General features: G+C 36.1%; 1 protein-coding gene across 2 annotated transcripts in view; it reads left to right on the top strand.

Moving 5' to 3' along the window:
* Window positions 1-13,609, top strand: part of LOC124622081 (phosphatidylinositol 4-phosphate 3-kinase C2 domain-containing subunit alpha) — a 242,435-nt gene that overhangs the window by 58,749 nt on the left and 170,077 nt on the right. For both annotated transcript variants that reach the window (XM_047147657.1, XM_047147656.1), the window contains 5 exons: window positions 1,918-2,144; window positions 2,225-2,333; window positions 2,466-2,609; window positions 12,756-12,985; window positions 13,092-13,191. In XM_047147657.1, coding sequence (XP_047003613.1) covers window positions 1,918-2,144; window positions 2,225-2,333; window positions 2,466-2,609; window positions 12,756-12,985; window positions 13,092-13,191 — 810 coding nt within the window. The remainder of the gene's footprint in view (window positions 1-1,917; window positions 2,145-2,224; window positions 2,334-2,465; window positions 2,610-12,755; window positions 12,986-13,091; window positions 13,192-13,609) is intronic.

The following is a 13,609-nucleotide window of genomic DNA, read 5'->3' as shown; positions in this document are numbered from 1 at the left end:
AGTTAGAAGTGAGAACACTGATTACTATTGGACTTAACAGCAAAAACAAAAATGAAAGAACTGTACTTTCCACTGGTCACGAAACGGTTAATTCTGTTCACACTTATAATATCTAAATTTACTCTATTAAACTAAAAAGAAAGTTTCTACTTTTGGGGAAAAAAAGGCACTGCCTCTTCAGTTAAAGTAGATAGCCGATATTTACATGCTATTAGTACCATAATATTTACTTGACTACAATGACATTTTTCATAGAAAATATGTACCTATGTCGGTAAATACTGAGTACTAATTAATGTCTTACTTGTTATGCAGCTTTATAAGCACACTTGTACTTGCCATCTAGCTACCAGAACTTTTCAGTCTGTGAATATAGATGTTCGTATAATATGTAGAAAGAGCAGCTAATAAGATAAGATTTTAATTTTCTTTTCAGTTGGTAATAATTCCAAATTTCATGCTTTATATTGAACAGGAGCCCATGATCCTATTCTGAACCTTAGATTAGGAGGCAAAATCTACATGAAAATTATTGGTGTTCCTTGTACTGTGACTGATTTTCCTAGTGAAACACCCATTGCAGGTGTGGAGACAGTGCTTTCATCTGACCTAATTGATTTATCTATCCAGCTGTAGGGGAAACTACTATTTAGAATGACCTCTGTACTACAGTGCAATTGAGTATTTTTCAAGTTAACAAATTAATACCAGAGTTGGAAGAAGTGGTGACAGGAAAAAACTCTCGGGTCTCTGGATTTGTAATCTGGTTGTTATTTACTGAGCCATCAAGCCACACTTAACACGAAAAGTTTTGCCATTATACATGCAATCTATTCTCGGAGAAAATACTTTCATATGGATCATGTAAAGTACACTGCTTCATTCCCTCTTTTTCATCAAATGAGTACCACCACTGTTTTCTCGTAGACTGCTATGACTGTATTAGAAATACTCATTTGGAGCAAACTGATTGGTAACTCCACATCCACTAGCAGCATCTGCTGGGTCAGATGACCATCTGCTCTTTTTGCTGCAGCTGGCCTTCAACTTGGAAGACACTTCATACAGTACTTCTAGATATATCAGTGTTGGAAACTATGACTTGTTCCACAGCAGCCAGATCTGCAGACCATATCTATGTAAAATCCAGAAAAAGATAATATGTGATGCAAATTGTACTTGTTTTTATATAACAATTGTGATTCTTCACAGAAAATGAAGTTATAAGTTGCATATCATGCAGTAGAGGCCCATCATTGAAAAAATGTAAAGAACAATAGTTATAGAAAGGAAAGCTTAAGGTTCTGTTCTATTTGGCCTATGACAACTAGGGAGGTGTTGGAAGGTGGACTCTCACTAGAGAGCCTAAAATTCTCTTGAAGTTGCAGAGTCTTGTGTGTTCCATGGTTTCCCTAGCTTAAGATAAATGCCACGATGGTTGCTTTGAAATGAACATAGCTGATTTTCTTCCACATCCTAGCTAGTGCCTCATTGCTTTGTCCGTGCCATAGATGGGAGTTACTCTTTCCTTCACTTTCTTGTGCCTCTCATAATAACTTAAGATACATGTAAAAATGGAAGGAAAACATTTGCTTTGCTGTAGTTGCCTATGAAGACAGGTAGCTTGAATCCTTAACTCAAGGTGTTTCTTTATAACCAATAAAGATGTTACAGCACTTGGTAGCACAGTACAATAGAAAGACAAATGGGCAGTAAGTTGTATATTAAGAGAGAAATAATAAGATTAATAAGAGAATTCTAGAATGTGTAATGTAAAAGGTGAGAACCAGTTGCCTAGGAGTACTTATTAATCAATCATTAAATCATGTTCTAATGTTAGAAACAGTGCAAGTGATGTATATGTATGCTCAATTTTATTTACAATAGTACGTAAAGTGGTAATTTAAATTCCTGCAGCGGTGGACGATACAGAGTCACAATGTTCGGGCAGCTATTATGACGCTTATGATCCTTTCGACTACATGCATGCTCCATCATGTGATGGCTCTCAGTCAGATCCAGTATATGCAGCTGTTGTGAAAGAGAAGGCCCCAGCTACAGTCACAACACCACCACCACTGCCACCACGTAGCTCAGCTGCCTGGAGTACAATTGAAAGGAGAAGGTCCTCTCTTGAAAGAAGGGTACTTCCTGTTTGTAATTTTTTTTAATTTGCTGAAGTAATTTAATTCTTATCTCTATTTAAGTGCTTTTCATTTTTCAGACAAAGACAAAAAGTCGACTGTACGAAAATGTCAGAGTAAGAAAGTGCAGTACAGTACATCAAAATTCGGAACTATTGGCCTTCCATAATATGGTTAAAAAACTTCGCTGTAAGTAACCTCGCTGCATGTGTTTGCAGTTCACAGTCCCTCTCCATTATTATTAACTTGTCTGCTGTTGTCCATAATTGTGTGAATTTATGGGACTTAAGTTCACTATTTTTTTTTAATCCTTTTTTTCAGCTGAATTTCCATGTGATGATCCATATACAAATGTCGGTTTAGTCATTAGTCCAACTCTGGAAAGTACATATGCAGAAAGAACCAGCATAAAATTGGTTGTTCACTCTAAAAAGGATGAAAATCCTGTAACCTTTACTTGTGATGGTATGTATAGCAGAATATGGAATTTCTGGTGTTTAATTTAAAAAAAGTGTACCGTGATGATTATCAGTATTGAATAAAGCAAGTTTACTGTTACCACTCGCAATTTATTTATTTCCTCAATGTGACTCAGAAGTTTAAACCTCCATCATCCGGTGTATCTGTGTGGTTTAATGTTGTGTGTATAGATACCATCTCCGTTCCCTTCAGAGTTTACAAAATGTGTTGGTGTAAGTGATTTAACAAGACAGAAAAGCCTGTGAGCACTGGTATGACCACTGGGTTGCACTGGTGGGAACTGTCCCTACAACATACCCTTTATTCTCATCCCAAAGTCGTAAAAACAACACACAAATGTCATATTAACCCACATGAATCCACCTGCTTATGGAGGTTTAAACCTCCAAAACATTTTGTGGAAACATATTGTGACTGGTAACTGTATATTTGTTTCATTTCATGTCTAATGTGTGTTAATATTTAATCATTTGTGACATTTTGCATTGTTTTTCAATATAATGTGGTAGTTGTTACTATTTCTTTCTGTCAGCAGAACAGGAACATTGGTATATGTCAGAATAGCTTGCAAAACTGCATTTGACAATAATATTAGAGACCTTTAAAACCCTTGAATTTGATCCAGTATACCTTCAATTACTTGGAAAGGAAATTGAGCACAGAACAGGAAAAAATTACTCAGAATCAGGTTGGTTGAGGTGTGTCATTATTTTATGAAAGGGAGTGATGTCACAAACACGAACCATTCAGGCAGCAGAAATAAGATTTCTCAAATTGGTAAAATGATGTAAAAGATTGCAAAGAATTAGGAATACAGTGGAACTTCTATTTTATGTTTTCGTCCAGTCCAGACTTTAAAAACCCAATATTGAGGAAAATGCAGAATCGAGGAAAACATTAAAACCCTGAAGATATGAGCAAGAACATATGTAATTGGCATATGCGATTAAAAATAGTAACCCTCCAGTAAATTTTATAAAACCTGTGTAAGTGGAGGAAATTAAATGTACAGTACAGTGTTTTTACAGTGTGGAAATGAATGTCACCAGTTCTTAAAAATCACAGTTGTGCAAATTCAAGTAAAAACTTGTCAAAAATTGAAATTTTGTATCTGGATAAAAGGTAATTGAACTATTTTCCAATGAGCTGTGACCACAAATTGTATATCAAAACACGCGTTTTTGAGAGATCTTTCCTTTATGTTCAATTAGAAAAAAAGCAAAGATTGATGATCATGGTGAGTTAAACCAAAAACTATGAAGTACATTGGAAGGTGTCAGAATCTAATATGTGGGAGTCTGTGTTTTCCTTCTGTAGCCAGTGGCAGTGCAGCATACTCTGGTGATTTGAACACAGTGACCTCTAGTGTATCACTTTTAAACTTTTCCTTGTTAATTATGCTTAGGGGAGAGCTTGTTTGCACCCAAATGAGCTAAGTAAGTGACGTCAAAATGACATAAGTGAGTGTTTGTGGTCTATGTCGGTACATTGGTTGGTGAATATAAATAGAGTTGACATGAAAGTATCACAGCCCAACAAGAGAGGAAATGTTGGTGACAGCTCTCAGCCTGGAACAAATCCTGTCAAATCAACCCCTTGCACAGCAACCAAGTGCTGGCTCACCCACCAAAAGGACAGCCGGTACAGTCCAGAGTGTCTATGCACCATGTAAAATCTTGGTTCTACATTAGGGGGTAATCAACCTTTTTGGCAGGCGGCCCAAATTTTCGAGAGGTGATTTCCCCACTGGCCACATTACCAATTTTTGTTTTGTGAACCAAAACAAGCAAGAAATATTCATTTATTTTTAAAGAAAATAAAACAAATCTTAGGAAAGAACATTTATTACACTATTGATGAAATGCAATGTTAGAGGGATGTCTGGCTTTGTTTGACTGAACGGGCAAGTGGTTGCTACAAGCAAAGAATTTTGCAGATGAACACCACTAATTCGTGTTCTCATTTGTGATGTGATATAATTTATCCGACCAAAAAGCTGTTCACATGCACGAGTGTTTCCAGACAATAAAATCATTTTTGAAGCATGTTTGTAAAATGCTGCATAGTTCTTCTTGTCCAAATATGTTTTATAGAACTCTTTCAAACCAAACTGATTAAATTTATCTTTTTAACTGTGCATCATATTGCATTTTGCAGCATTCCATTTTGTAAATATCCCACTGTTGAACTCGTGTCTACAGAGAATGGCATAGCAAATACAGAAAAAAGCGGGCAATATTTCTTAAAATCTTGAAATTGCTTTCTAAATTTATATTTTGAGTCAGATATCAAAGAAATGTATTTCAACTCTGCTGGCTGTATGACATCAGATTGCTTTGACAGTGTAGGAAAATGTGTGAAGTTTTTGTTGGAATTATTGTTCCTAATGCTGAAGATTCATTTGGAATGCAGAAATAAGATGATGAATGACGTTAGTCACCAGATCTTTTCTTTGGAGTCAAGTGTTAACATCATTTAGTTGGCTAGTTATATCGACGAAGAACGCAGAGTCAAAAACCTATATTTTCTCTTCGAACCTGGGGAGTCTCTTTGACTTGCTCTCAAAAAATGATTGTATTTCTTGCTTCACATCAAATAGTCTTTTCAACATTTTTCACACAGGTTAGCCATCTTACTTCTGTATAAAATGAAATGTTATCGTGCTCTGAACCCAAAGACTTCAGAAATTCATGGAACAGATGATGATTCAGTCCTTTCGTCTTTATAACGTTCACTGTTTTGACAACAAACTTCAGAAATTCTCTTGATGAATAATGCAACGAAAGTTTAGTATCGACTATTTGCCAACTTCGCAGGCCTTCTGTTCAATCAATCGAACTAAATATTGTTGTTTCCCAGCCATTACTGGAGCATCATATGTTGTTAACCTTGATACACTGTTAAGTTTTAACATGAAGTGACTTAATGTTGATATAACTGCTTCCGACCAAATTTTGTGACTTCGTGATATCCTTAAATGGATACAATGGCGCTAATTCTACCGTTTCATTAAAATAGGCATGAACACCGCTGACATAAATCACCACTTGGGCTGTATTCACCGTATCTGTGCATTCATCCAAAGCTAGAGAATAAAATACAAACTCAGATGCACGATTTTTCAAATTATCTTCAATTTGTCTTCCATTGTCATCCACACATCTTACTAATTTCAATGATGGTCTCTAAGCATTCCTCAACTATTTTGCCATCTGAATATGGCTTAGATTTTTTTGCCGATATTAGAACTACTGCATAACTCACTTTCACATAGCATGCTGACTCTGAATTCGCCCTTGTAAATATCTGCTGTTGAACAGTAAGTTTCCTTTTTAAGTCATTTACTTGTTTCTGTCAAAGTTGTCCCTTGTACTTATCAAACATAAGTACGTGTTTAGTCTCGCAATGCCATTTGATGTTATATTCTTTTGGAATGGAGACAGAGTCATTGTACATCAGACATGTGGGTTTTGTTTTATATTCCACAAAAAATAGTTTACAAACCACTTTCTTGAAAAGTTCTAAACTCCTCTGTAACTTTCCTCTTCTTACATCCTATTTTGTTTACTAGTTGATGCCATACCAAGTTTACATCCTGAATTGAAACACACCTTTTTTTTTTTTACAATCATATTGACCAAGTCGTTTCTGAAAGTATTTGTATGGAGTGGAGCCATGTATGAAAGGGAAACATGGACGATAAATAGATAAATAGTTTGGACAAGAAGAGAATGGTAGCTTTCGAAATGTGATGCTACAGAAGGATGCTGAAGATTAGATGGGTAGATCACATAACTAATGAGGAGGTATTGAATAGAATTGGGGAGAAGAGGAGTTTGTGGCACAACTTGACAAGAAGAAGGGACCGATTGGTAGGACATGTTCTGAGGCACCAAGGGATCACAAATTTAGCATTGGAGGGCAGCGTGGAGGGTAAAAGTCGTAGAGGGAGACCAAGAGATGAATACACTAAACAGATTCAGAAGGATGTAGGTTGCAGTAAGTACTGGGAGATGAAGAAGCTTGCACAGGATAGAGTAGCATGGAGAGCTGCATCAAACCAGTCTCAGGACTGAAGACAACAACAACAACATTGACCAACTAGGATCACGTTAACAACTTCAATTCCTTTTCTTGCTTTGTTGTTGTTTTGTATTTTTCCAGTATTCCCTCATTTTCTCCCCATGAAGTCTCTTCCTTTCTTCTGTCCATGTTGTTCCCAATTTTTTATTTCTTCTGCTTTGAAAGCCTTCCAAATTTAGTATTTTGTTTTTAAAATGGTTTCTTTCTGCTATTTCTGATTCTTTGATGTTGTTTCTTTCAAGATCTTTTCTTACTTCTGTAATCCATGCTATTGTCGATTTCTTCTTCCAGAAATATAGGAGTATTTGTTTTGTTAGTCTATTTCCACCCATTCGGTAGAGATGTCCAAAAAAGGTTAATCTTCGTTTGGCCATTACTTCAGATATTTTCTCTATATTTTTGTAGATCTCCTCATTACTTCTTATTTTCCAACCATCTGCAGTTTTCATTGCGCCCATTATTTTTCTAATAATCCTTCTTTCCAGTACCTCTAGTTTGTCCATCTTATAGTTCATCGTTAGGCATTCATATCCATATAAACATTCTGGTCGTACCACTGTGGTGTAGAGTTTTAGTTTTGTTTTTCTAGATATACATTTCTTGTTGTAAATATTTTTGGTCAAACCGTATGCTCTTTCCATTTTGTTAATTCTTACATCTATTGCAGATTTTTCTAGTCCATTCTGTTGTATAGTTTCTCCAAGATATTTAAATTTATTTACTCGCTCTATTTTACATATTTGTGTTCCTATGTATTTTGGTGCATTTTTTATATTTGTCATGATTTTTTTTTTTTGCTGAAATTTTGAGATCAGTTCTGTTTGCTAATTTTTCCAGAATGTTTATTTGAGTAGCTGCTTCTGTCAGGTTTTTGAAAGTATTGTGAAATCATCCGCAAAAGCCAAGCAGTTTACCTTAATTCCATTTGTTTTCCTTCCCAGAGTTATTGGCTCAATTTTGTGATTTTTTTAGCTCTGAATTCCAGATTCTTACAATTTTTTTCTAGAACACAGTTAAACAGTAAAGGTGATAAACCATCACCTTGTCTAACACCAGTTTTTATTTCAAAAGGCTGAGATACTTCTCCCATAAATTTGACTTTAGATACTGTACCTGTTAGTGTTTCACGAATTATGTTTGCTAGCTTAGATTTAACACTAAATTCTCTAATGGCCTTATCTATCGTTTCTCTGTCTATACAATCAAATGCTTTCTTGAAATCTATAAATGACACTAGTATTGGTTTGCTGGTTAACATTCTATGGTGAATTATTGACTTTAAGTTAAAAATTTGTTCTGCACAGGATCTTCCCTTTCGAAAACCACCCTGATATTCTCCTAGTTGTTTGTCTAAAGGATCTACCACTCTGTTGAGAATTTTTGATAATATTTTGTATGCCACTGGCAGAAGTGACACTCCTCTGTAATTACTGTCATTTTGTTTGTCTCCCTTTTTATGTAGCAGGTGGATTAATGCTGTTTTCCATTTAACTGGAATCTTTTCACTTTTCCAAATGTTCTCAAAAAGCAGCTGTAGATCCTTTATGATTTGTGGTTCTGACCACTTCAATAATTCTGCTGTAATGGAGTCTTCACCACTTGCTTTATTGTTTTTGAATGTTTTGATGGCATCATGAATTTCTAGCTCTGTTGGTGGGAAATCTTCCTCTAGATTTCGAGGTGTCACTGGAAATTCTAATTTATCTGTTGGAACTGGACAGTTAAACAACTTTTCAAAAAAATTTGCTAAAATTTCACAATTTTCTTTATTATTTAATCCTATTTTGCCATTTTCATCTTTGAAACAAATACTTGGTGCCTGATGTGTTTAAGGGTTTGGTAAAAATTTCTAGAATTATTTTTTGTGAAATTTTCTTCTATTTCAATAAGCTGACAATTTTCAAAGTTCCTTTTGATTTTCCGGACTATTTTTGATGTTTCTTTTCTTTGTTGTCTGAATTGTTCAAGGTCTTCCTCTTTTTTCGAACACCTCCATTTTCTCCATTTTTGAGCTCCTTGCATTAGTGCTTCTTCACACTCCTCATTCCACCATGTCTTCTTATTATTCTTGGCTAATCCTAAAGTTTTCTCTGCTGCTTGAGTTATTTTCATCTGGAGTTCACGCCAATCACCTTCTTTACTTGTCTCAATTTCTTCTCTAAATTTTTCTATATTTTCTTTTGTAACATTAGCTGTAGTGGCGTTGTATGTGATCACTTTCTTGGTCGCCTTTTTGGGAGAAATTTTATTTTAATCTTAGAGAGATAATGATCTGATTCGAATTCCCCATTTCTGACTATTTTAACATTCATAATTTCCGTGATGTACCTTTTAGATATGACTACGTGGTCCAGTTGAAATTCGCCTAGGTTTGGATTTGGATGTCTCCGGGTTTTGGCTTTTCTTACAGTTTGCGGAAATGTGTGGACATGAGTTTTAACTGAAACATTTTACACATGTTGATCAGTCTTTCACCATTTCTGTTTGTTCTTGAGTGTGCTGGATATTCACCTACAATAGCTCTAAATTTCTTTTCCCTCCTAATTTGCACATTGAAGTCACCAAGAAGTATTTTAACGTTCTTTTTAGGTATGATAGAAATTTCGGATTCTAAAAGATCCCAGAATTTATTTACTTTCTCCAGATTTCTTCTGTTGTCAGCATTTATAGGTGCATGACAGTTTATGAGGGTGTAACTTTTATTCTTGCACTTCACTGTTAACATGGATATCCTTTCTGAATTTGATCTAAATTCTGTTATGCTATCTACTATTTTTTTGTTTACATAATATGCTGTTCCACACATCGGCATGTTTTCCGTTATTCTCCCTGCTGGTTTCCCTTTATAAATTCTATAATGTATATCAACTACATCCTCATCTAAAAATCATGTTTCCTGAACTGCTATAATCTGTTTATCGTTCTTCTGCAGAAATAATTCTAATTCCTTTTGTTTCCCAGTTTTCAGAAGAGAATTTACATTTAAGGTTCCAAAGTAGTACTTCAACTGAAAACTGGAAGGCTTTTCTATATATTTCATCTTTTCTTCACCGCAAATGTTGGGACGCCCCAGAATCCTAGGTCCCATTGCATTACATGATGTAATGGTGGATTCCTCATCAGAGTTACCATCTGGGGTAGAGCATCCATTGTGCGAACTTTCCATATTGTGACTTGAAGCTGTAAATTGTAAAGAGTAGAGAATCCGAGGTCATCCCTGAATTCGCAAAGTAAGACCAGGTTGTTAGCCTGGAATATTATTTATTCAGCCGCCACTAACGTGTGGAACAGACGCTGTCGGGGTGCCGCCACTAACGTGTGGAACCGTCGTGACCGTCGTGCCCTCTGTCTGTTTTGGCCTTGGACAAGAGGCTGCCTCTTCTGCCAGCTCCGCTGTACCAAAGTCCATCTTCTCCGCCTTCGCTGCCGTTGAGGTCTTCTCCGCCTTTGGTGCCGTTGAGGTCTTCACCGTATCCCTGGCAAGGGGCCCTCATGAGGTACTATCACCCGGGCCAGGTGACCCAAGGTTTTTTAATGAGGTGTTACTCCTCCCCCCCCCCCCCCCCCCCCTTTCTCCTTTCTCAACCGGGCTTGGGACTGGCTATGGCGCAGTTCCTGTGTTTTTTTTTTTTTTCTTTTTTTTTTTTCGTAACTCAGAATCTGCCAAAGAGACCTTATGGTAATCAGAGTTTTGTAATTTTTTATGTATGTGATACATGAAGTTCAGAATCAAATATTAGTTACCTAACATAGTTTGATGCAACTCTCAAAAATTGCCTACAAAATCTACTTTATAGTTTCCTGAAGCTGTTCAGCACTGTAAAGCAAGTTCTGTGCTTTGATTTTTTGTGTGGCTCTGTGGTAGGATGCTCAACTGCCACATGGGTGGCCCTCAATTCTCCCCCCCCCCCCCCCCACTCTCTCTCTCTCTCTCTCTCTCTCTCTCTCTCTCTCTCTCTCTCTCTCTCTCTCTCTCTCCCCCTCTCCCCCCCCTCCCCCCCCTCCCCCCCCTCCCCCCTCCCCCCCTCCCCCCTCCCCCCCACCCTCCCCCTCCCCCTCCCCTCAGCAATCACAGACCCTGTAGACATCAATTCTCAGTTGTGCTAAATTTTTAAACAAAGGCCCATGTTCCACAGGCATTTCTGTGAACCATATGGTACATAAAGATGAAAAAAAAAAATCATTTGAATTGTTTTTCTTTTTTAAAAAACAACCTTATATATAAATGGCCAGTGATTAGAGATTAATATCTGCAATGATAATTAGATTTTTGTGTGTGATATATGATTGGAAATAAAGTGACTTGCATTTTTCATAAAAATGAGAATTAAATGTGTGCTAATTGACATATATTTATGTGATGTTGGTATTCAAAATGAACTGAAAAAACTTAAAAAGTTATGACCGTAACTAGACTCGAACCTTTTCATCTTTGTAATGCGGAATCCTTAAATATACTGCTAAAATTAAAAGAAGGTAATGAGGCAGAAACCATTGCTAAAGTCGACTGGTGAACTAACTCACCATAACTGAGTACACAAAATGAATGCCAGCCTACTAAAATTAAAGACAAGCAACACAGATTAAATGTAAAAAGATAAAAGCTGGCTGTATGTATCTGAAGTAATGATAGGTCTATCGCGATTGAATGTGCACCATGTACGTATACATGTGAAGGGCTGTAACTTTAAGGCCACTAATGTTGTGAGTTTGCAGTAAGTTTAAATATGGAATGTGTTGGCTATGTCTGGCACACATTTCATTCACGCAGCGCTGCAAACATAACCAGTTGCGCGATACATGCTATTGCTCATTGTTGGTTGCATATCGCTGACGCTAACTAAATTTTTTCAAGATGGTGCGTGGGCTTTTCAAAATAAATCCAATATAGCGATTTTTTTTCAAACATGATTATAGAGAATCTAACGATAGTTTAATCGATGAACAGGGATATTCTCATTGTAATTCGGTATGATACGAAAGACACTTGCTGGAATGCACTTTGGGGGATTTTATGTGAAATAAAAGTTGAATTTTTCTGTCATCTGAAACAGCTCCGCAGGCAAAAAATGAGATGCCTGGTCTACACTGTGCAGTCAACAATGCATGGTCTTTGGTCCACACTCATCACTGTATAATGCATGTTGTTTACCTTGTTTGCTTGTTTGTAGTAGCAGTGTTCTGCAATTTTAAATAAAAATGAATATTCTTAAATGTGATGTTTTTGGGTATGTGTAAGATAGTCACAAGACTCCAAAGCACCTTATTTCCAAAGTCCACCCATAGCAGCTGAAGGAAGTCAATCTTGCTGTTAGAAATTGTAATGTGAAATATTTTTGAAATTAAAATATTAGATCACACCCTACAAACAGTTGATCTAGTTTGTGTTGGAAGGTGATAATTTGGTGGGCTCTATTTAAAGAAAATAATTGCTGGAAATGTGAAGTGATGAGGTGGACTTCATTCCAAAAGAATCAGTGTGGACACACAAATTTTCAGCAGCTACAAGCCAAAGTGTCTTCATCAATTTTGTAATTTTATATGATAAACATATTTTTGGGCATTCATGGCTTTCCAAGAGACTTCACATATAACAGACTACCTGTGCTCCTCAGTTTCTTGTTCCAGAATCAAATGCTTTTCCTCATAGGTTCTTGACATGCATATCAGGTTCTAAAAGTCACTGTACAGACGTAACAGATTGCAATTCTGCCAGCTACAGAACACACTGAGCCTGCTCTTGAACTGTCGCCATTTTAAATTGCATCTAACAAAAATGAACGATATCTATAACCTTTCCAACCATACAGAACAAAGCTTCCAGAGATTCCTTTTGTTGTTATGCAACTTGGCTGTATGTATATACATAGTTTGGAAGGTTTTAAATTTTTGTATTGGATAACCAATCAGACATCTGATGTTCTGTTGGCATTCTTCTCCACATTGACTACATTTGAATTTTGATTTGATTGTTGGCTCAATAGTTTCTAGCCTATTTGTAGATAATAGGGTAACACAATGTTTACTAATGTTACTATTCTTTTACAGTAAACTCCACTGTGGAACATGTAATTTATCATGTTGTTTGTGAATTGGAAGGTGACCTAACTGGTGATGTCAAAGATTATGTTTTGAAAGTATGGGGTCTAGCAGAATACTTTACATCTCAGACAAGCCTGTCAGATTATGAATATGTACATCAATGCATAAAACTGGAACAAGATGTTGTGCTCACCATTTTGCATATTGATCAGTTAACTAGGCCTCTAGCAAGGACAGTAAGTACCAATCCACAAAACATCACAAAGTTACTCTGATAGAACAAAGATTTAAAAGTTATGCAATGTGATAAGAGTCCTGCAAAATACATTTCATTCGTTTCAGTTGCAGGATGACAAAAGGGATACTATTTTGACTCTGGAAGAGTTAGTTCCAAATGAACCATCACATCCAATAACTCATGATAATTTATTAATAATTTTACGTAAGTTTAAACTTTTCAAATCTTACATTTAGCTATTATTGAAATTTCAGTTGATTAATTGTTTAGATTTTCAATATTGCTTCGCAAATAATTGTTCATTTAGAAACTACAGCATAAAAAGTTAAATTCATTCATTACAACTTATGAAAATGTGGACTTTCACTGTTGCTGCTATAATTAGACTAGCACTTTCACAGAAAGGCAAAATGTATTAAGTTCAGTAGCAGAAATGGGAACCCACTTGACACCAATAAAATCTTTGTCATGACTTGTATTGCATGCCTTGGGGGAAATATTTAATCCCTATTTACTCTGGAGGATGTAATGACACATCAGAATTCAATCCAACTCTTTTTTTTTTCAATGGTTTGATTTTTTGAGCAACAGAAGCAACATTTTTTAAGGATAGCGTATCTTA

The sequence above is a fragment of the Schistocerca americana genome, chromosome 7 (assembly GCF_021461395.2).
Source record: "Schistocerca americana isolate TAMUIC-IGC-003095 chromosome 7, iqSchAmer2.1, whole genome shotgun sequence".
NCBI classification, from domain to species: domain Eukaryota; kingdom Metazoa; phylum Arthropoda; class Insecta; order Orthoptera; family Acrididae; genus Schistocerca; species Schistocerca americana.
This window is presented reverse-complemented; position numbering and strand designations above follow the sequence as displayed.